The sequence below is a fragment of the Paramormyrops kingsleyae genome, chromosome 4 (genome assembly GCF_048594095.1).
Source record: "Paramormyrops kingsleyae isolate MSU_618 chromosome 4, PKINGS_0.4, whole genome shotgun sequence".
Taxonomy (NCBI): Eukaryota; Metazoa; Chordata; class Actinopteri; order Osteoglossiformes; family Mormyridae; genus Paramormyrops; species Paramormyrops kingsleyae.
In genome coordinates this window covers 15,943,434-15,965,414 of record NC_132800.1, presented here as the reverse complement: position 1 = coordinate 15,965,414, position 21,981 = coordinate 15,943,434, and the positions used below count along the sequence as shown (strand labels likewise).

Genomic DNA, 21,981 nt, shown 5'->3' with positions numbered 1-21,981 from the left:
GCCTCGGGGCAGAGGGACAGCGCGTGTTTGTAAGTTTTGCTACAACTATCAGGTATAACGAGGCGGTGACACTACTGGGGGACCATTTCGCTGCCCCGCAGAGCGCTCTTCTCCGTCGTGTTTTATTCAGGCGCCGACGCCAACGAGCGGGGGAGTCGGTTTCTCAATACGTGGCCGATTTACGAGGCTTAGCCAGCGTATGCAAATTCGGAGCGCTACAAGATGAAATGGTTCGGGACCAACTCATTTTACACACGAACTGTGATCGGATTAGGGACAAGCTGTTGCTTGAAAATGACGACCTGACACTAGCTCAGGCTCTCAGGATAGCGCTGCAGGTCGAGTCTGCATTGGAATGCGCAGCCAATCTGTCTTCTCCCACATCGCTGTTGCTGAGTGATCAGCCACCGGATGCAACCCAGCCTCATTCAGTGACTTCCCCTGCCAGTGCTGTTAGCAGCTCAGATAGTGTCCAAGTAGCCTCACAACCTTATAATCGCTTACAGCAACCATGTGGGAACTGTGGCTCTCCCACACACAATTCACGAGCACAACTCTGTCCTGCCCGTGGGAAACTTTGCTCAAACTGTGGGAAGCTTAACCACTTCCGTAAAGTCTGTAGGTCTGCCCCAGCCAGAGCCCGGCAACGTCCAGCTGCACCTACTCCTGCAACGGTAATTCATAATGTCCACTCAGGACGAGCGTCACTCAAAACATGTTCATTAACAGTAGACGACATCACCTTACCCCTCCTCCTCGACACAGGAGCAACGGTTTCACTGCTGAATTTTGCAACTTGGAAACGCTTCTTCTCCCACAGGCCATTACAACCAGCCTCCACGACCCTGCGCGGCTATGGTAATGCTGAAATTGATATTCTGGGCTCTCTTCAGCTGCCTGTGAGGTATGGGGACAAAACCCTGCCGACATTCACATTCCACGTGTCACGCCACGGGGCCAATCTCCTTGGCCTTGACCTCTTCAACGGTCTAGGTTTCACCCTGTTAGACATGACGGGTTCGGAGATCCATGCGGTCACTAACCCCCGGCTGCAACAGTGGCCTTCTCTATTCAGTGGGCTGGGCTGCCTTACCGCCTTCACCCACCAACCCCTGGTGGACCCAACAGTAATGCCTATTATGCAGCCTCTCCGTCGCTCTCCTCTGGCCCTGCGTGACGACATGCTTGCCAGCGCATGCTTGACGATGGCATAATTGAGCAGGTGAACGCTTCCCCTTGGATTTCCAATTTGGTTATGGCTAGGAAGAAGACTGGGGGGTTACACATCTGCGTAGACCTCAGAGCAGTCAACAAAGCCATAATACCGGACAGATACCCATTGCCAACCACAGAGGAGCTCACCGCCCAGTTTCATGGGTCCACCGTTTTTTCTAAACTGGACCTCCGCCAGGGCTACCTCCAGGTGCCCCTACACCCTGACAGCCGCAACCTCACCGCCTTCGTTTCCATAAAGGGGTCTTCCGCTACAAGCGCATGGCTTTTGGCTTGAGTTCGGCTCCAAGTTGTTTCCAGAAGATTATGGGCTCCATCTTGGCTGGGATCCCAGGCGTGGCCGTCTACTTAGACGACATTGTTGTCCATGGCGCCACCACCTCAATTCATGACAAACGCCTCGACAGCATCTTTGCCGCATTAGCTGAGCATCACCTCACGCTAAATGGGGAAAAGTATGTTTTTGGGGCCTTGGCCATTGAGTATGTGGGGTTCCACCTCTCTGCTGAGGGCATACGCCCACTCCACTCCAACACGGAAGCCATCCTTCGGGTCCCGGAGCCCACTTCGCCTGCCCAGGTTGCCTCCTTCTTGGGCATGATGGCATATTACCTCAGATTCCTACCGCAGTATTCTGACACCACAGCGCCACTGGGCAAACTGTTGAGAACTAATGAGCCCTGGATCTGGACGCCCGCCTGCTCTGACGCAGTGCACCGCCTGAAGTCGCAGCTCACCTCGCCACCTGTCTTGGCACACTTTGACTCAGCCAGCCCTACCTTCGTCACCTGTGACGCCTCCATCTTTGCCGTCGGTGCCGTGATGTCCCAGCTCCAGGGGGGAGTGGAAAGACCAATTGCTTTTGCTTCCCGAGCGCTAAGTCCAACGGAACAGAAGTATTCTGTAGGGGAGCGAGAGGCCTTGGGATGCCTCTGGGCCTGTGAACGCTGGCACATATACCTCTATGGACGTAAATTTACATTGAGGATGGACCACCAAGCACTCACCACCCTTCTGGGTGCATCAGGCACTGGCCATAAACCACTCCGCCTTCATCGCTGGGCCGACCACTTACAACAGTACAACTATCACCTGCAATTTACACCAGGCCGGGACAACGTAGTGGCTGACCTGCTATCTCGTTCACTTCCCAAGCCACCCTCACCTCAGGTCTCAGCCCCTGCGCAAGACCAAGAAGAGCATGACCTCGTCCAACTTCTCCACACTCCCCTTCAGGAGACAGTGTCACTGACGGAGCTCCGGGATGCCTCCGCAGCTGACCCTGTCCTCTCCTCTGTTTCACTGTTCGTCAAACAAGGCTGGCCCACAAAGGTGTCAGATGAGCTGTTCCCCTACTTCAGGATCCGTGAGGAGCTGGCATGCTGGAACGCCACGTGTATCGCCAGAGGGCTCTGCACTGTGGTCCCGAGTGTTCTCCGTGAGCGTGTCCTCACTATGGCACACGAGGGCCACTTGGGCATAGTCAGGCTCAAACAACGATGCCGGGACCTTGTGTGGTGGCCAGGGATCGACAGGGACATCGAAACCCTGGTCAAGGATTGCACTGCCTGTCTTCTCAGTGGGAAGACCCGGACTCCAGCCTCGCCCCCGCCCATGCAGCCCCTGGACTGGCCGTCTAGACCCTGGGAGCACCTCCAACTCGACATCTGCGGCGAGCTGCATGGGGTACCACACCACCAGCGGTTTCTTGTCGTGATCTACGACCTCCACTCTAAGTGGCCGGAGGTGACACCTGTGGGCTCTGTCACAGCCAAGGTGTTAATTGATATTTTAGACTCCCTGTTATTTATTTTTATTTATTTACCTTTATTTTACCAGGAAGTCCCATTGAGATATAAAATCTCTTTTACAAGAGAGACCTGTTCTCACGATGGGGGCTGCCTGAGAAAATCACTACCGATAATGGGCCTCAAATGGTCTCGCACGAATTGTCCTCCTGCCTGGGGGGGAAAGGGATTCGCCATATCCGCACGGCTTTTTACAACCCAGCTGCCAATGGGGGGGTCGAACGACTGAACCAGTTTCTAAAGAATGGAATCAGGGCACACCTCGCTCAAGGGTGCACATTCAATACCAGCCTCCTCCAGACACTGCTACACTATCGTGCCACCCCACACACCACCACCGGAGTCTCCCCAGCGTCCCTGATGTTGGGACGGGAGCTTCAGCTACCTTTGGATAGGCTTCGCCCTGCTCTGGCTCATGCTCCAGCTCACCCAGTTCACGCCACAGTCACTGCGCGCCAGAGCCAGATGAAGGACCGGTTCAACCAAACACGACGAGCTAGGCCCCCTGCTGTTGCCGCTTATGACTGGGTCAGGGTCCGACGGCCCCACCGTGACAATAAACTACAGTCGTTCTGGTCAGATCCTGTCCAGGTCAGCGGACAGCTCGGTCCAGCCACGTTCAAGCTCATGGATGGCACACGCTGGCACGCTAGCCGCCTGCACAAGGTACGGGCCCCCCCTGGGCCAGGGTTGTATGCAGCCCAACCGGCCTCACGGGCTGACACCTCAGCCTCCCCAGCTCCTCGGCAGCTTGACACCCCGGTCCCTCCGGTCCAGTTGGGAAACAGGGAGCCAGACCTGGAGGCTAGCCCTGCATCTGCGCCCCGCCCAGTCCGTTCCCATCGCCGACCTGTACGCCTACATGACTTTGTGACTGAGTATCACACTTAGGCTTGTGTGTGTGGGGGGGAAATGTTATGTCGGGCATTGCTACGACAATGCCGTGTTCAGATCCTTTTTATGTTTTACGGAAGTGACGGAAAAGTTTGTGGTTTTTTCCAGATTAAAACGGATTCACTCTGACAACAGTCTCGTCTGGTTTTGTCCGCTGCCAGAACATAACAGTAGGCTTAGGTTAAACTATACATTTCCTCACTCTGAAACGGATTGTTGATGATGGTGATGTTGAACTCAGACGGAAGAAGTTGTTTGTTTGCACAAATTTGGTAGTAGGCTAAGCCTACACACTTTATTTTTGGTTTACATTACTGTATTTCACATCTTGATATTTTGTTGTATGCAGTTGATGTGATGTAGGATCAGGGCAGGCATATAATTGCCATTGTCTTAAAGCTGCTAAGCTGCTGTTTTGTTGAGAATAGTTTGCACTTTACTTTACTACTTGAAAAAAGTTTCACAGTAATAAGTGGTTACTGTGTGTTGTTGCACTGAATATTTTTATTCCTGGGTGGTTGTTGTTAAAATAGTGCTACTTATTATTTTAATATTTGCACAGGACTTCAGGAAGTGGCCTGTCTTAGAGCTGCTATTTTACTGTGTGTAAAAAAAAATATTTATGTTCACTGCTGAAAAAAGTTGGCTGTTATTTTATTGCTCTATTTATTTAATTTCAAATGGTTCTTAAGCAGGGAGAAGAGAAACATTTCTCATTCAAAGCAATGAAAGCACTGATTTTGATTGTTTTCTTTTTCAGGTTTGAAAATGCCATATCCAATACCCTGTACCATTTTATTTAATTACATTTTATTTAATCACATTTTATTTAATTTAATAACTTTTATGTCAAAGATACAGGAGACACATAGCAGCCAATAAAATCTCTTGTTTAATATCTGCTTGTATTGCCTCATGACTGATAAAAAATTTGCCTTGTGTGCAGTAGAATTTTGATGGATCGCAATGCATCATAGAATCGAATTGAATCGAATCGTTACCTGGTGAATCATAATCGAATCGAATCGTGAGGGCAGTGCCAATGCACACCCCTACCGATGACATTCTGGTGTATGGGGAGAACAAGGCTCAGCACGATGAGAGACTGCGTCAGGTCCTAAGGAAACTCCAGGAGGAGGGACTGACATTAAATGGTGAGAAATGTCAGTTTGCAAAAGATTGCATAACATTCATGGGCCACCGGGTCACTGTTGACGGTGTGACGCCTGACCCAGGGAAGGTTAGAGCAATACAAGAGATGCCGGCACCAACAGATATCAAAGGGGTGAAGAGATTGATGGGAATGGCGAACTACCTCAGTAAGTTTTTGCCACATCTTGCATCTTATACACGCCCGATCAAAGACTTGCTCTGTGGAAAGAACGAGTGGTGTTGGGAAGCACCACAGAAGGAGGCATTCCAAAGACTGAAGATGGAACTGAGTTCCACACAGGTGTTGGCTGCCTCATCGTTTGGACTGGGGTTGCGTCCTAATCCAGCAGCAGTCAGATGGAACATGGATGGAACATGGAAACCGATTGTCTTCATCTCAAGAGGTATGTCAGATACTGAAAAACATTATGCTCAGATCGAGAAAGAAGCTCTGGCAGCTACGTGGGCATGTGAGCGTCTGTCATCCTATCTCCTGGGACTGAAATTCAGATTGGAAACAGACCACAAGCCACTAGTGCCATTGTTAAGCACCAAGGCTCTCGATGAACTTCCCCCAAGAGTGCTGAGATTCAGGCTGAGGCTGCTATGGTTCACTTTTGATATTGTACATGTGCCCGGTAAACGGCTGATAACCACAGACACTTTATCACGGGCCCCGGTGGAACATACTTTCACACAGGAGGAGAAAGAGAACGAGGCCGAGGTCAAAGTGTTCCTGGACGCAGTCACTCAGAGCCTTCCAGCCACAGAGGCCAGATTAAAAGAAATTATAGAGAAACAGAAAGCTGACCGGGTCTGTGCAAAGTTAGTCAGATACTGTGAGACTGAATGGCCAGAAAGACATGCGCTCCCCCCGGAGCTGGCCTCCTACTGGCCTGAAAAAAATAACCTTACCTTGAATGGACAGCTGCTTCTCAGAGGTCAAAGGATTGTGATTCCGCGAGACATGAAACGGGAGATTCTTCACAAGCTTCACAGTGGACACCAAGGGGTTGTTAAATGCAGAGCAAGGGCTCGTCAGTCAGTCTGGTGGCCAGGACTGTCAGTCCATATCAGCCAAATGGTGGAAAACTGCAGCACATGCTCTCAGCATAGGGCAGAACAGAGAGAACCCTTGCTGTCGACGTCTGTGCAAGATAGACCCTGGCAACGAGTCGGCTCAGACTTGTTCTTCTGGGAGAATAGATCATACCTTCTCGTAGTGGACTACTTTTCGTGCTACATAGAGATAGCCCACCTCAAGGTAGCTTCTGTCGAGACTGTAGTGGCTGCTCTCAAGGACGTATTCAGTCGCCACGGGACACCAGAGACTGTCATGTCCAACAATGGGCCGCAATACAGTGGTTCACTGTTCAGGACCTTTGCCATGGAGTATGGATTTACCCATGTCACGAGCAGCCCCAGATACCCGCAGGCCAATGGGGAAGCGGAGCGGGCCACAGTCAAAAGACTGTGGAAAGGAGGAGGCGACAAAGCAAAGGCGCTACAGACGTATCGCGCCACACCTCTGAAGAGTGGCTACTCCCCAGCGCAACTCCTCATGGGGAGACAAATTCGCTCCAATATTCCACAACTTCCAGCAGCACTGCATCCTCAGTGGCCGAACATCAAAAGATTCCGAAAGGATGAAAAGCAGGGAAAGGAGAACCAGCAACGCCGCTACAATCTGCATCACAGAGTTCGCTCCCTGCCACAGCTGCAGACAGGTCAAGTTGTATGGCTGCAAAGAGAGAATAAACAAGGGACGGTCATGCAGAAAGCGACAACACCAAGGTCTTACATCATTCACACTAACGAAGGGCCAGTCAGGCGTAACCACACTCAAATTCATTCAGTACATACTACACAGCCCCAGACATCTATGCCTGACACAACTGACACACCTGATGTAACCTCAGTACCAGGTGACACAGATACACACATTCACACCACTAAAGAAACGGATAGCCACACACATACAGATGCAACTGACGTATATGTGACATCTTCAGGGCGAGTGTCACGCCCTCCCAGTCGTCTGGATTTATAAGAGACTGTTGTGAAGAAGAAAAAAAAAAGAGAGAGAGAGAGAGAAAAAAGTGAGAGGAAAAAAATGGAATTGAGTTCTATTAATGTTTTGGAAAAAAAAAAAAAACAGAGTAATACAATTCAGGTTTATGCTTTTGGGATACCTGTTAGAGTGTGTCACCTGTAAACCCTGTTTTGCTGTTTAGAGGGATTTCTTACTTACTTAAGGGGGAGGTGTTCTGTAAAGGATATAATTGTGTTATATTGATGTTGCAATGGGGACCCATTAGGAGGGGACACACGGGGCTGGTTTTGTCCTGTTATGTGTGGTGCTACAGTAAAGCGTATGAATGTGACTCTGCTCTCCGTCTATTTCTTTCGAGATATAATTACCCGATACTTACCCGTTTGGTGATAACATAACACATACAGTACTACAATGCAATTCTTAATTGAATGCCTCCTTCACAGACTGGACGATTAACCAAATAAGTCCAGTTTGTGCAGCCGGGTGAGAGCCTGAGAGGTTGCAATGCATCTAACCGTAATGCATTGCGTCAGGATCAGAATGCGTTGCTTTAAGCCAGCGCTGTAAGCAAGTCGAATGCACCAGACTGAGGAAACAAACTGAAATGCGGACTTAATCACATGAGGTTAACGAGGGGGTGTGGCACACAGAGCAGACAGACAGGACAGGGGTAATGTTGGGATAAGATCTTTATCATTTTGGAAGCCATTAAGAAAAAAATTCTGCTCTTGTTTTATCCTGTTCATTTTGTGTTCAAATGCTAAAAAACAAAAAACATATTTAGGTGTAATTTTGGGGGGCCGGGAACCAATTAATTGGTTTTCCATTATTTCTTATGGGAAAAATTCGGTCAGAACTCAAACTTTTTAGGATTGTTTCACCTGAGTTGATTTATATAACAAATAACATTACTTTACTGTATACAGTTGTTAAAAAGCGGAAACTTCAAGGAACATCACCTGAAATCACCTGAAAGAGAGGAGAGTTGACTTTTGGCTCTATACACTAAGAGAATTGTAGCCTTGGGGTAATTATTTTGATGTTGAAAATGCTCAAATAGAATGGCTGCACTTCCTGCTACTGATAGCCGTTGAGAAGTATGTTTTCAATATTTGGATTTATTTTTTCTTCAGAATGGGTTTAAATCCCTGATATCATTATTGGTCTTTTTCTTTGACCATATTTGAGAATTTCAGGTGAAACATTAAACAGCGACCAATAGCAAATATTACAAATATTTGTTTTTATATTTTTATTTTAATATTCAGAGTGAGACCTGGTGGCTTTATTGCCAATACACTATTTCTTTGAAGTGATTTTATTTTTGCACTAATGGCACTACTGATTTTACAGTACTCAGTTTCCGGGTAAATAAACATATGTTTGTGTTTCAAATAAGAGTGAAATCTGTGTATTTGTGTACTGCACAGTCAGACCTTAACACCATTCCTTAACATTGGTTTCATTTCGTCCTGGTGAGCATAATGACTTTCAGAAATCGAACGGAAACGTTAAACATTACACTTTGCACTTTTAATTTTAGTCGACTAAATCAACTGTAGTTTTAGTCGACTGTAATCTTATGATATTTAGTCGACTAAAACTAAAATAATTTGGATGACTAAGTTATGGCTGAAACTAAATTACATTTTAGTCAAAAGACTAAAACTAAAACTAAATAAAAATTTGCTGTCAAAATTAACACTGCTCAGAACCTGTGAATGTAATCAAACAACGAAATTATCCAAAAGTCTTATATTTTGTTTGGTTACTTATGGTTCAGGTTAGAGCTGGGTAAGAGATAGAGTTATCTTAATTAGGATTAGGGATATGCCCAGAGAAACGACAATGACAGTCCTGTGACTGTCAAAGGACAGTTTACATGTGTGTCACACGTGTGTGTCACAGTAATGGGACAGAACTGTGATAATATGTATGCTTTTGAAACAGAAATGTCTGTGTTTGTGTCACCAGAGGGATAAAAATTCCTGTTTGCATGTGTGTCACTGTCTGTAAGTATTAGACAGATGTGAGAGAAATGCTTGTGCATATAGGCTGTAAACCCTCATGCTCATGCATTTTAGTCTCTGTAAGTGTTACGTTCCGGCTGCTGTCAGGCGCAGCATAAACGGACTCAGACCCGGGATGGCTCAATTGTCAGGGGTCATTTATTAACAAAGAGCACAAACAGGAGAGAACATAACAGAAAAGTGTATGTGTGTGTGTATATATATATATATCAGGATTACTAATGGAACAGAATTTATGCTTCTTTCTGGTAACTGGTAATCACCTACACTGCATCATTGATGATCAGGAGTTTTTTTGCAACATCACAAAATTTTTGTTGTAGTACTAACGTGGTTTATTAAGATTTCATGTTATTTATCTTTACTTAGTTAACATATGATTAATGTGATTATATTACTTATCTTTACCTCAGGACCGCTGTAGGTTTTGAGTTAATAAAATGTCTGCCGTCTGGCGCCCCCTGCTGGCCAAAGCATCGCCGCTGCGATATCAGGCTGCTGCGCTCAGTCACCAGAGAGCGCGGATTAAGTGTGTTACTCAGTTACGCTTCGGGCAGCGCTGTACCGGGACATTAATAGGATAGAATAGGAAGCCTTTATTGTCAGTGTACAGGTAGTAAATACAAAATACAGACAGAAATATATAAAATGTACATATAGAGGGGAGGGGCAAAGCTCCCCCCCACTCATCAGGATTACATTTCATTACATTTAATTTTATTCAGAATCAGAATTCACTTTATTGGCACAACTGCATGTACTATTAATTTTTTTTGGCAGTTTTTGTGCATTCACAGTCAACATAGCACATAAGTCAGAGAAAAACAGTCATTTTACATGAATCTGGCAAGCTGAACAAACATTCATTTATTTCTGACTGACATAAATCTCACTTCAGACAGAGTAAAAAGATTTATACTGGTTAAAAAGCAGAGATTTTACCTTTTTGCCATGGAGAAGCAGCGACATGTGACATATCATTACATTTTATTTTATTCATAATCAGAATTCACTTTATTGGTACAGCTGCATGTACTATGATTTTGTTTTGGCAGTTTTTGTGCATTCACAGTCAACATAGAACAGAAGTCAGAGAAAAACAGTCATATTCTGCATGGGTTTGGCAAGCTGAACAAACATTCATTTATTTCTGTCTAACATACGTCACACTTCAGACAGAGTAAAAAGGGTTAAACTGGTTAAAAAGCAGAGATTTTACCTTTTTGCCATGGAGAAGCAGTGACATGTGACACTCTGATAAGGTAAAAATGATTCCTCCAGCACACAGTGAGCTATCCCAGCATGCACAGGGACACGGAGGAATTTGTATAAACCCTAAACCCTGGACAGAGGGGTTCAGTGAATGAGGAGGTGAAGCTGTACAGGAGGGTCAGTCCATCAGAGGAGACTCTGTAGAAGGACAGAGTACCAGCCGCCCAGTCCAGATACACTCCTACTCTGTGGGAGCCTGAGGACTTTATGGGTATGTCAGTCTGTTTATTATTGTTCAGGACAGAGTAACTGTCAGGAGAGCAGCACAGACTCCATGACTTGTCATTGGCTCCAAGCCCACAGTCAGTACTGTTTCCTTTCCTCCTGATTCCTTTATAAGTCACTCCTATCCGGGCTCCATCTCCACTCCACTCAGCCTCCCAGTAACAGCGACCAGTCAGACTCTCTCTGCACAGAACTTGGGGCCGGCAGTCAAATCTCTCTGGAAGATCAGGATATGGCTGCTCTTCCCCCCGTGTCGCCTTCCTGTTCCTCTTTGACAGGGACAGGTCTCTGTTTGCTGTGTTGGGGTCCAGCGTCAGCTGGCAGGAGTCTGTAGGCAGGAGGAAGAGCGATTAATCCCATCACGAAGCCCAGCATCTCCATCATTATCACTGTCACACCTCACACACTCACTAACACAGAACTCGCTCCAAAACACACATTTTATTGCCAATATACTCAAGTAGCCGCCCGAGTCTGCGGCGCTCCGGCTGCCCCCTGCGCTGTGAGACACGCCGCGCTGAGAGACTCGCTGGGGACCGAACTGCACTTTAGCCTGCGCTCTATTATTCTGTACGATACACGGAGGGAAGACGCGCCAAAATGATGCGCGTGTTAAACTAATAGGCTAAATTCCAGGTAGATAAAATTACAAACAGCATTTATCAAACATGTTAACCATAAAATTATACGACACAGATTACCACTAAAAGTAAGCTTGTCCTTACGTCACAATATGAACTTCTTTCAAACCACTTTGGACACACACCTCTCTCCAGCAGCGAGCCGACGCGATGCTCCCAACGCGGACGCGGACGCATCTACGCTGGTTCTCCGCAAAGCGAAACACTCGCGTATCTGCACTGCGCATGCGTACACGGAAACGTTCATAGTTCTCCGGTCAAGCTGTGTACTTTGCTCTTGTCATATTTAAGTATTATTATTAGTAAATTATTATTCTGATGTTCCCTGCACACGTACCACAGCAGTGAGGTCTGTGTATATTTCCCTACGTTTTACAAATTCTTTTTTTTCCCCCTCCACCACCCCCCCTCTGCGGAAGACTGCTTTATTTCTATTTAAATATTCATTTATTTATCTATCTATTTATTTATTTGTTTTTATTTACTTCCTCATACTTTCTCAAGAGAAGGAGAGGGAGCGAGAGGGGGGTAAAAAATGAGAAGAAGGGGGATAGAGAGAGAGAGGGAGAGAGAGAGAAAAACAAAAAAAAGAAAAAACTGAATCTGCTTCAATGTCTGCTGAAGAGAGAAAACAACAACCAACATCTGTACGAATCACATCGAAAATCAAACGTTAAATGTTATTGAACAGCACACACACCCAGCATTACAACACATGCCCAGAAGCAACAGCCGATCAAGACAGCGCGCGTCCATGAGCACCTGTCCGCACACCTGTGTGTGTCAGTGCGCTGGTGTTCATAAGGTTTCTCCATGTAAATGTCTAGTAGTGTGTGTGGGGAGCCACAGCCCCGCCCCCCCAGGACATGAAGCTGACACGGAGGAGACCCGGGCCCCAGACACCCAGAAAAGGGCAGAGGATAGTTCCGGCGGGGGGGGGTCATCCGGCAGCCACATCGCAGGAGCCCCAGGGGGCCGTGGCGGCGAGCCCGCAGGCTTCGCCGACAGCCGGCCACACCAGGGCAGACCGGAGCCCGGGTCCAGAGATCCAAGGGCCCCCTCACCCCCCAGCCAGGGCCCGACAGAGCCGGGAGGGCCAGGCCCCGCCAGGCAACCGCCGAGAGTGAGCCAGCACACACCAGAGCATCCAACCCCGGACATCGAGAACCACCAACGCATCGGCAGCCGGAGGCCCCATCCACCGGCAGGGAGTGTGGCGGGGGGGAATAGAGCCTGAGATGTTATTCCAGGTGGAGTCTAAGACCCAACCTGACACATGCGTATAGACAAACAGGCGCACACATACACAAGCATGCTTGTGTATGTTTTACAAATTCAAAGCGCCAGTTCACAGGGCTGCCAACATTGATCAACTGGCTGGCGTGAGATTTTTAATTCGGAACAAGGCTGCACACACATGCATACGCATTTATATGTATGTAGCAGTTTTATCACCTTGTAAATTGCCTGTAGGGTTTGCAAACTACCGTGCTTCGTCTGTGCAGCTACATGAGGATAACGCGACGCATGCGCAAGGTGCAGTACCACCAGAAATTGGGGTGGCAGTATGGTCACGTTTTGTCACGGGACATTGTCTTTACATACGGTACAGATAGTATTTAGTATACCTGGTTTAAACTGACACGTATTGAGAAAAGTCTACCTTATATGTAACGTGTATTTTATCTTTAATTTTGGCATTCAAAACAATATTTGTTCATTTTGAGTGACTAAGAGAAAAAACTGTTTTGCAAATATTTATTAGTGTAATCTGAATGTAGTCCAATCGCCACTGTGCTGTTTGTAGCAATTTCAGGTATAAAAATACAAATAACTAATATTACTAAATAAATACACTTAAAATATATACTTTAATAAACTAAAAGTGGGCCAATTTAGTCCCAAGAAGTATACTTAATAAAATGAACTTTAAGTATACTTTTTTTTTGGTAAGGGGAGCCATGTGGCTGACAGGGAGCAGGGGAAACACAAAGACTGACAACAGGAGGGACGGAATGAGCAGCGACACCTGCTGGTCAAACGGGGAAGGGACACAAAAGGCTGGGACAACAGGAGCTGACCCTGACAGGAAAGTACCAAAAGTACCGTACCTGGTGCAGTGGAAAAGCCCCTGAATAGATTTGTCTTGTTTTGCAATTGGATTCAAAGGCTACTGACATAAACAGCTCATGTAAATGTAAAAGACCAGGAGGCAGCGGGAGAGACAAAGAGATGCTCCCCTAGCAGAAGAAAACGAAACACAATAAAACACACTCCACCTCATACAGGGAGAGAGAAGCGTGTGTGTGAACAGACTCACATTGTAAGAATTCTGCTCTGGTCCTGGGCACTAATACCGGTAGGATGGTGTCTTTGATAACTAGAAGGAGACAGAAAGAAACAGGGATGTGAGTAAAAGGAATTTACTTGAGGGAGATGGACTTCACTCACTGTGGACACAACAGCAATAGGGGAACAATAACAGGCATTTTAACAAACTGCAAATCATTGTAAGTTTCACTTAATACAGATTCTTGTTTCTATAATGTAGAAGAAACATGTTTCATGTGATCTGGGTTTGGCAGCCAGTAGAATGTGGAGCTCTTTCGCCAGTTATCATAAAGATACAAACTTACTGAAAACTAACTGACTTGGTCACACAAATGTGAGGCTGACTGTACTGCAAACTCTCTCTGCATGGTCTACATCAGGGGTGGCCAGTCTTACCCGCAAAGTGCCAGTGTGTATGCAGGTTTTTGGGATAACCTTTAGGTCAGCTGTTCGACCCCAGGTATGAGGACTCCTCAGCCAATCAGTCCTCTAATTAGTAATCCAGTAAAAGCCCGCAAACAGCAGCCCTTTCTGGGTAAGATTGGCCACCCCTGGTCTATATTAACATAAACAGACTAGAAAATGTATTAACCTGTACGATGGATCTCTGCCATTTTCTTTCTGCAAACATTCTCCAGTTGATCTTTCAGTTCAGAAACCACCTTCCTCGAATTCCCAAAATCAGATCTTGAACTGACAGAGATTCTGGGTCCAGATCCAGCTTCAGGGGTGACAGGAAGACCCTGGCACATCTACAGACACACAGTTTGATTAAACAGCTTCATCAAAACAAATGTGTATTGTAATGTAATTAACAGGACCATTAATATCTGACAAATGACAGACTAGCTGAAATACAAATGAGAACATGCATCCATTTGAATACTCTGGTTTTCTTATTGTCAAAGTAGCTGTTCTGTTACCTGGAGGAAATGGATGTGATCCTCTGTGTGTGAAAGCTGCTCCAGCTCAGAGTGTCTCCTCTTCAGTTCATCAATCTCCTGCTTCAGTCTCTCCATGTCTCCTTCAGCCTGACTCACTGCAGCCTTCTCCTGATCTCTGATCAGCTTTGTCACCTCAGAGCGTCTTCTCTCAATGGAGCGGATCATCTCAGTGAAGATCCTCTCACTGTCCTCCACTGCTGACTGTGCTGATCTCTGTTGGTGACACAGGGAGCAGAGGACGGTAAATTACAATTGGCCCCTTTTGAGACTCCAGAGAGCCTCATTGTACAATAGTGATGTGAGCTGACAGGAGGTATAAAAACAGCACAGGGCTGGGGTTTGGAGCGTCACGATGCTGGATGCCTCAGGTACTGAAACCCAGCCAGCACTGACTGGAAATGATCACTCATTAAGCTCATACACTGTCAGCTGCAGGGATTTGGCAGAGACTGGTGGCTGTATGGGGCAGGTTGGTTGTCACCATTAGGTCTCAGTTTAATAGGTGACTTTCTTGGTGTTTATTTGCATTATGCTGGGTTGAGAAAAGTTGCATTTTTCTCAAATGGGCCTTTTATGGTACTTTTCTAAATAAATAAGCTACTACTGCTGAAACACTTGGTTAAACTCTGTTATCTAGCAACTTTGTCCCATTAAATCTCTGACCCAGAATAACCCACAGCAGCATTACTTTGACTAATACCCACAAGTCTATAAATCTGCAATCTGTTGAATCTGAAAGAATTAATATGATCACAAGCCAGCTGTTATCTTCTCCTCAGGTTCATACTCACTGTGAATGAGGCCACAGCCTCTCTCAGCTCCTGCAGCTCCTTCTCTCTCATCTGAATTCTCTGCTGAAATTCCCTCTGAGTTTCACCCATTTGTTTCTACAGATTGTAAACAAGATGGCAAAACAAGTTTGTTTCATTAGCTGGGATCAAATTCATTAATCATCCTGTCCAGGGTGGACCCCAGCCTTGGGCCCTATGCTGCCTGGGAAAGGATCCAGGTGCTCTCTGTGACCCTGACCTGGATTACTGGTTAGGAGATGGATGGATGGATAGACATTCCTAAGTGATTTATTGACTGTAGGTAGGATAAACTGACCATAGACCCTTTGGTCCGGTTTCCACCTGGTATTAACATGCGTTCTGGGTGATCCAATCACAAGTGCACAGCACTAATTACAGGTGTGAAGGCACCCAGGACACATTGAAGATGCATTGAGATTTGATCACTCAAACCACATTGGGAGGTGGTCTGGGCCGCATATGGCCACATTCTTATAGCAATGTGAAGGCGAATGTGTCCTGGGCTGCATTGCAGGACCGGCTACTCAACTGACGTCCTATTTGATTTATGTCAGATCGCATGTCAGTTGATAATGGGCCACTGTGTAGTAAACTGCACTGTGAACAACAATAATGCATCTTTTCTCCTGCGACACTAAAAACTCTGAATCTGCTGGGAATTCGTACCGTCGAATTGGAGCAACATTGAAATGTTGTCTTTGTATTTTTAACCTCATATTTTTGCATGAGAATTCAGACCATCGAATTACCGATGCATATTTCCAATGCATAAATATTCAATGTTAGAATTTCAGTGGCATATAAAATTAAAATTCTGATGACACAGATTTACTTCCATAAGTTTCAGTACAAATTCAATCAGAACCTTTTAAATGTGCATTTTCTGTTAATTTTTCTTTCATTTTACCAAACCAGACTTGTAGTATTTTCATAGCAATTATACTCACATGTGTTAAGACAAAAGTCATTTTTATTCAAAATAAATTTTATAATTTAAATAATAGTACTTCAGGCCTGACCTGTATCTCTGTCCTTCCTGCAGCAGCTGAGACTGTATCATGGCCTCTGTGTTCATCCATCATACAGAGATAACAGATACACTGCTGGTCGGTACGGCAGTAGACCTCCAGGGGTTTGTCATGCTGGGAACAGACCTTGTCCTGCAGATGTCCAGTGGCATCAGTCAGCTTGTGCTTCTTAAAAGCTGGAGACTCATAGTGAGGCTGGAGGTGAGTTTCACAGTAAGAGGCCAGACACACCAGGCAGGACTTGACAGCTTTGTGTTTTCTCCCAGTACAGAAATCACACTCCACATCTCCAGGTCCAGCATAATGGTCAGTGGGAGTAGCTGCTTGTAGTCCAGTCTTCTTCAGTTTCTCCACCACTTCAGCCAGTATGGTGTTTCTGTTCAGAACAGGTCTGGGTATGAAGGTCTGTCTGCACTGGGGGCAGCTGTAAACTCCAGCATGATCCTCCTGATTCCAGCAGCTCTTAATGCAGCTCATACAGTAACTGTGTCCACAGGGAATAGTCACTGGATCCTTCAGTAGATCCAGACAGATTGGGCAGCTGAACTGGTTCAGATCCAGTGCGGAACTGGCTTCCGCCATTTTACCACGAACACTGATAGGATTCAGTTTCGTTTTCTCTCACAGTCGTCTGTGTGTGAGAGTGGGAGGAACTTCCTGCTTCTCAGGCTGCAGTAGGTGTGGTTTTGGACTGAGGCCAGACTGAGAAGAGCAGACTGAGCAAACACTGGAATTGGAGTTTATAACTAAAATAGTACATGAACTATACGCACAACAGACATTTATTTAGCTTTTATGAGAATATCTGTTACTGACATTGTTTTTCCGCAAACAAGCCATAATCCTACTCTTTGATTTTGTACAGTAGATAGAAATTAGGTAGAAAGGTATAAGAGAGCAGTTCTACTGAGAATGAATTTCTGTGTCTGTTTAGAAACATGTTTGGGATCATGTGGTTTCAGGTGAAACATGCAGGTATGTGCAATTATAGACAGACTATGTGAGGATTAGACAGAACAAGCTTTGACAAGTACTGTCAATCCACATATTTGTTTTTTTTACATTATTCTATATATAATATTCATGAAAATAAAGGGCGTAGCACATAAATGTCATATTTCTTAATTTCTTTCTGTGTGTTTGTCCTGGGAGTGTATTTGTGTTAGGAAGGAGAGTCAGCTGAGCAGGTTCAGAGTGATAATTTTCCCACCCAAAATCATTCTGTAATCTAGTATATTCGAGATATTCACTGAACACTATTTAGTTAAAGTCGCACATTTAAGCCACAAGTTTCAGCTTCAGCCACCCGCAGGAACAGAAAGATAAAATATTAAAATAGTATCCAACAAATTCCAATAAGCGCTTATCCAGTACAGGGTTATGGGACACACACATCACAGGAAGCACAGAGCACAAGGCAGAGACACCCTGGATGGGATGCCAGTCCATCACAGGGCAAACACTCACTCACACGCTGAGGACAATCAAGAGACACTAACTCACCAAACTGCATGATCTTGGACAGCAGGAGGAAACCTGAGGAAACCCACAGGAACACGGGGAGAACATGCAAGCTGTACATGCAGAACCAGGAGTGGGAACCAGACCCACAAGCCTGGAGGCGTGAAGTGAGAGCAGCTGGTCTGAAGTCCTGAAGGGAGCTGGAGCCCTTTCTTTGGAACAGTGTGGATCCGTCCTCCATTACTGCTTATCCTGTACAGGGGGGGGGAGCCTGGAGCCTGTCCCAGGCGGCACAGGGCGGGGGACACAATGGATAGGATACTAGTTTATAGCAGAGCACACACTCACACATACAGACTCACACTAAGGGCAGCTTAGAAATCCTAATCGGCTGATCGCAGTTTCATGTTTTCCAAAGTATGAGGAGAAAGTCCACATTGGAAGAACCTGCAAACTTCACACATACAGCAGGAGGGACAGGAAACAAGCCCAGAGCCAGAGGTTACACCCTGAGACCCCACACCTCCCCCCCCCACAATCACACATACTGTTAGGATCTATTTAAAAGTTACATTTTAATGTTACAAAATTATGACTGACTATGAACTTCATATTCCAGAACTGTGTTGGAATGTAAGCTGACTTTAAGCATGTTGCCTTACAGGATTTACCTGTTTCCCCACCCTTTACCTAAGCAGGTGTGATCTCTGTTCCTTCAAAGCAGACACACTCACTTGCATATCATTACATTTACATTTCCAGTATTCATCAGATACTGTTGCTGAAAGTGGTGAACAAGTGAGGTAAACATGACATTGCAAACACACCGCTGTCAAGGTGCTGCTTAGGCACTAGTGCAGCTAGGCTGATATTTCTGGGTCCACAGAGATGTCACTGGCGGTCGGTGTCGTGTCACCGGGATGAAAGACTCGTGGAGCAGGTGTCAGGCAACTAATAGGGACTTATTGGGATCAGGATGGGAGGCTAGAGAACAGGCAACACGTGAGGCACAACATCAATGATCCAACTGGGGATCACAGGACCAGGAAGCACTTAAATACAGGACTAACGAGGGAACAGACTGGAGGCAGCTGGGAGTGTTTAACATGAGAGCTGGAACGAGACGTGAGACCAACAAGCACCAAACATGGCTTGTTAGAGCCAAGCCAGGGAGGAGGCAGGACATTCAATTCAGTTAATTTATTTTTATATAGCGCCTTTCACAGCAGAGTCGTCCCAAGGCGCTTTAGATGGATGTGTTGTGATGCAATAAAACATCATTAGAGAGAATAATACAGAATGGCACAAAGGTAGGAAAGAAATAAAATAAAAAAAGTCAGATGACAATGGAGGAGAGGAACCAGAAACTCTGAAGTAAGTATAAAAACAGGGGCACAGGATGCACAAGACAAGGAGAGATACAGGCGGGACAGAGCGACAAGACAAACACTGAGGCACAAAAAGGAATAACATGGGGCATCCGGGGAGTTTTCATAATGCAGGGAAGCTGGGCGAAGACTCGGGGCTGGGGACCCTCCTAGGCCCCTTTCCAGGTGAGGCTGAACTCCGCTGAATCACAGGACCAGAGGGTCTGGGAGGGCCAGCAGGACCAGAGGACGTGAGGGGTCAGCAGAGTTGGGGGGCGCTGAGGGAACTGCAGAGCAATCGGGCAGCAAGGTGACCACAGGACGGGAAGAGGAGGATGGCAAGGGACCTACAAGGCAAGAGCAGAGACTGGCACCCCCTCTCTGGGAGACAGAGATTCATCCTGCCCCTTTCTTGGACCCCTACTGATACCAGTGACCACCCCAGACACTGGGACCAGAGCAGCCCGAGTCTGGGATGGAGGCTGGGGCCCACGTAGCTGGACCCAGGGCAAGTCCAGAGGGTCCCACTCTAAGTCCTCCAGTAGGACATCCTCTGGGTCCATCCTCTCTGGGCTGGTGGCAGCCTGGAAGTTGGGCACAGGGCTGGCAGCGGCTTGTAGGCAGGCGCCGGTGGGACATCAGGATACAAAGCAGGTACCAGCAGGCAGGAGGCGAGATGGGTGCCGGCCGGACATCAGGGAGCAGTGTGGCAGGTGCCGGCTAGATATCAGGGAACCGTGCCAGATTCAATGAGAATCCTGGAGGCAAGCAAGGCCTCACCTGTGTTGGACGCTGAGGGTGCAGGCTGAGCGGCCCTCTCTGGGCCGGGTGCCTTAAGTGCAGATGTAATAACAGGCTTCCCGGGCCAGATGCTGTGCATATGGTGCCAGGGGCAGCCAACTGCGGGGAGCCTTGGGGGAGCTGATTGCTAGCTACAAGGAGCCAGTGGGCAGATGGTGTCTAGCTGGGGAGAGCCAGCAGGAGGACAGACAGCTAACTGCTCTCGCTGTGCTAGGAGCCTGGAGCAGGAACAGGGCAGTGCTTTCTGAGTCACAGGCTGTAGCCATGACATGGACAGGCTCAGAGTCAGGTTCAGGTGTGGGTCCAGGCCATGCCTTAAGTCTGCAGTTCTGGTGGCGGGAGCTGAAGGAGAGCTTCAGGGAAGTAAACAAAGAGAGGTCACATTTTGCTTCAACACAGTTTTATTGGAAGTCTGTACACAACACAGACGCATGTCAGCGTGCTGCCTTCCTCAGTGTGCTACTGACCATGGTACAGTTCCCATTTAAATAGACACTTCCCTGCGAAACAACCAATCGTAACACAACAGGTGTGATGAACATCACCATGGCATCACGGGGTCACGCCCCAAAAACATGGTGTAACAGTAGATGATGTGAAAGGCATAACAAAGCAATGGTAATAGGTAAAACAAATAAAATATCATAAAAAACAGGTTAAAGAGAAGCCGTCATTTATGCCATTTGGTACCAATGTATTTAAAGCAAATATACACCAGGCTTCCCTTCTAAGAAGGTGCTTTTCTCGATCGCCCCTCTAGGGGCCTGGTTCACTGTCTCCATACCAATAAACCGTAGGGAGTTACAGTCATGAGCTGCTGTATTAAAATGTCGGGCCACTGGAGACGATTCATTCCTATTTCCAAAAGAACATTTGTGCTGACATATCCTGGTTATTATGTGAGGTTTAGTCTTTCCGACATAAAATAATCCACACGGGCATGACAGTAAATATACAACCAGTGTGAATAAACATGTGATTCTCCCTCTTACCTTAAACAGTTTGTTCGTATGGGGGTGTGTACTTCCTGAATAAAGAGTTCAAGTCAATGTCGTCAATGAGTTTATCAGGTCCTGATCTTATCTCCTCACTAAATTTAAAAGTGGGATCCAAAGGTAGGTGCTTATATGCAGAAGCGTCCATGAGCTGCCTTTCTGTTTCATCAAGGTAAGATGACTTATCCTGAACAACTACAGAGCCCCCCCTTCCCCCCCGCCTTATCGACAGGCTTAGTGACAATATCGTCAGCAGACATTAACTCACGCAATGCTTTATTTACTGAAGGCGAATTATTTTACTGTATACTGTGTACTATTAAAGCTACAGAAGAGGATTAGATTAAAGTCAGAATTCTGACATTAAAGTCAGAATTCAAATAATATTTTCATGGGGGCCCTAATCCTCTTCCGTACTAATGGGATTAAATGTAAATGTGTAGTTTTCTGAATCTTAATCTGAAAGTCAGTTCATCATTTACCCAGAAGGTGGGAGCACATGAACACTGCAAAACTGCAAGCTTGGCACGTCGCTTCGTGTACAATAGTGCACAATCCTTATATTAAAAAAACTACATAATTACATAAATCAATAAATGTTTGTCCTTCAAAAAAGAATAGAAGCATGTCTACACAATATACCCAAATCTAAGAATCGCCCTTGGCAGCATGTTACGCTGTAGTTTGGTTTTGTTTTCAGCTCCATACTTTCCCAGAATTACCCTGGACTAGAGATGGGGAGTCGACTCCAAAAGAGTCGATTCCTCGACTCTCACTAGCCCTAGTGTCGGAATCGACTCCAGGTCAGGAATCGACTCCCAGTGTCGAGTGTTTTTTTCAAGTTCAACACAGCAACATTTCATTATAACGAAACATGCTTAAGTTAAAGTTCATAGCTTCACTACATTAAAATTATATAAAATAATATACA

General features: G+C 46.2%; 1 protein-coding gene across 1 annotated transcript in view; it reads right to left on the bottom strand.

The window, feature by feature from the left end:
• LOC111847224 (tripartite motif-containing protein 16-like) overlaps nt 1-21,981 on the bottom strand; it is a 370,043-nt gene that overhangs the window by 212,547 nt on the left and 135,515 nt on the right. The window contains exon 5 of the mRNA XM_072711592.1: nt 13,632-13,691. Within this exon, the coding sequence (XP_072567693.1) occupies nt 13,632-13,691 (60 nt within the window). The remainder of the gene's footprint in view (nt 1-13,631; nt 13,692-21,981) is intronic.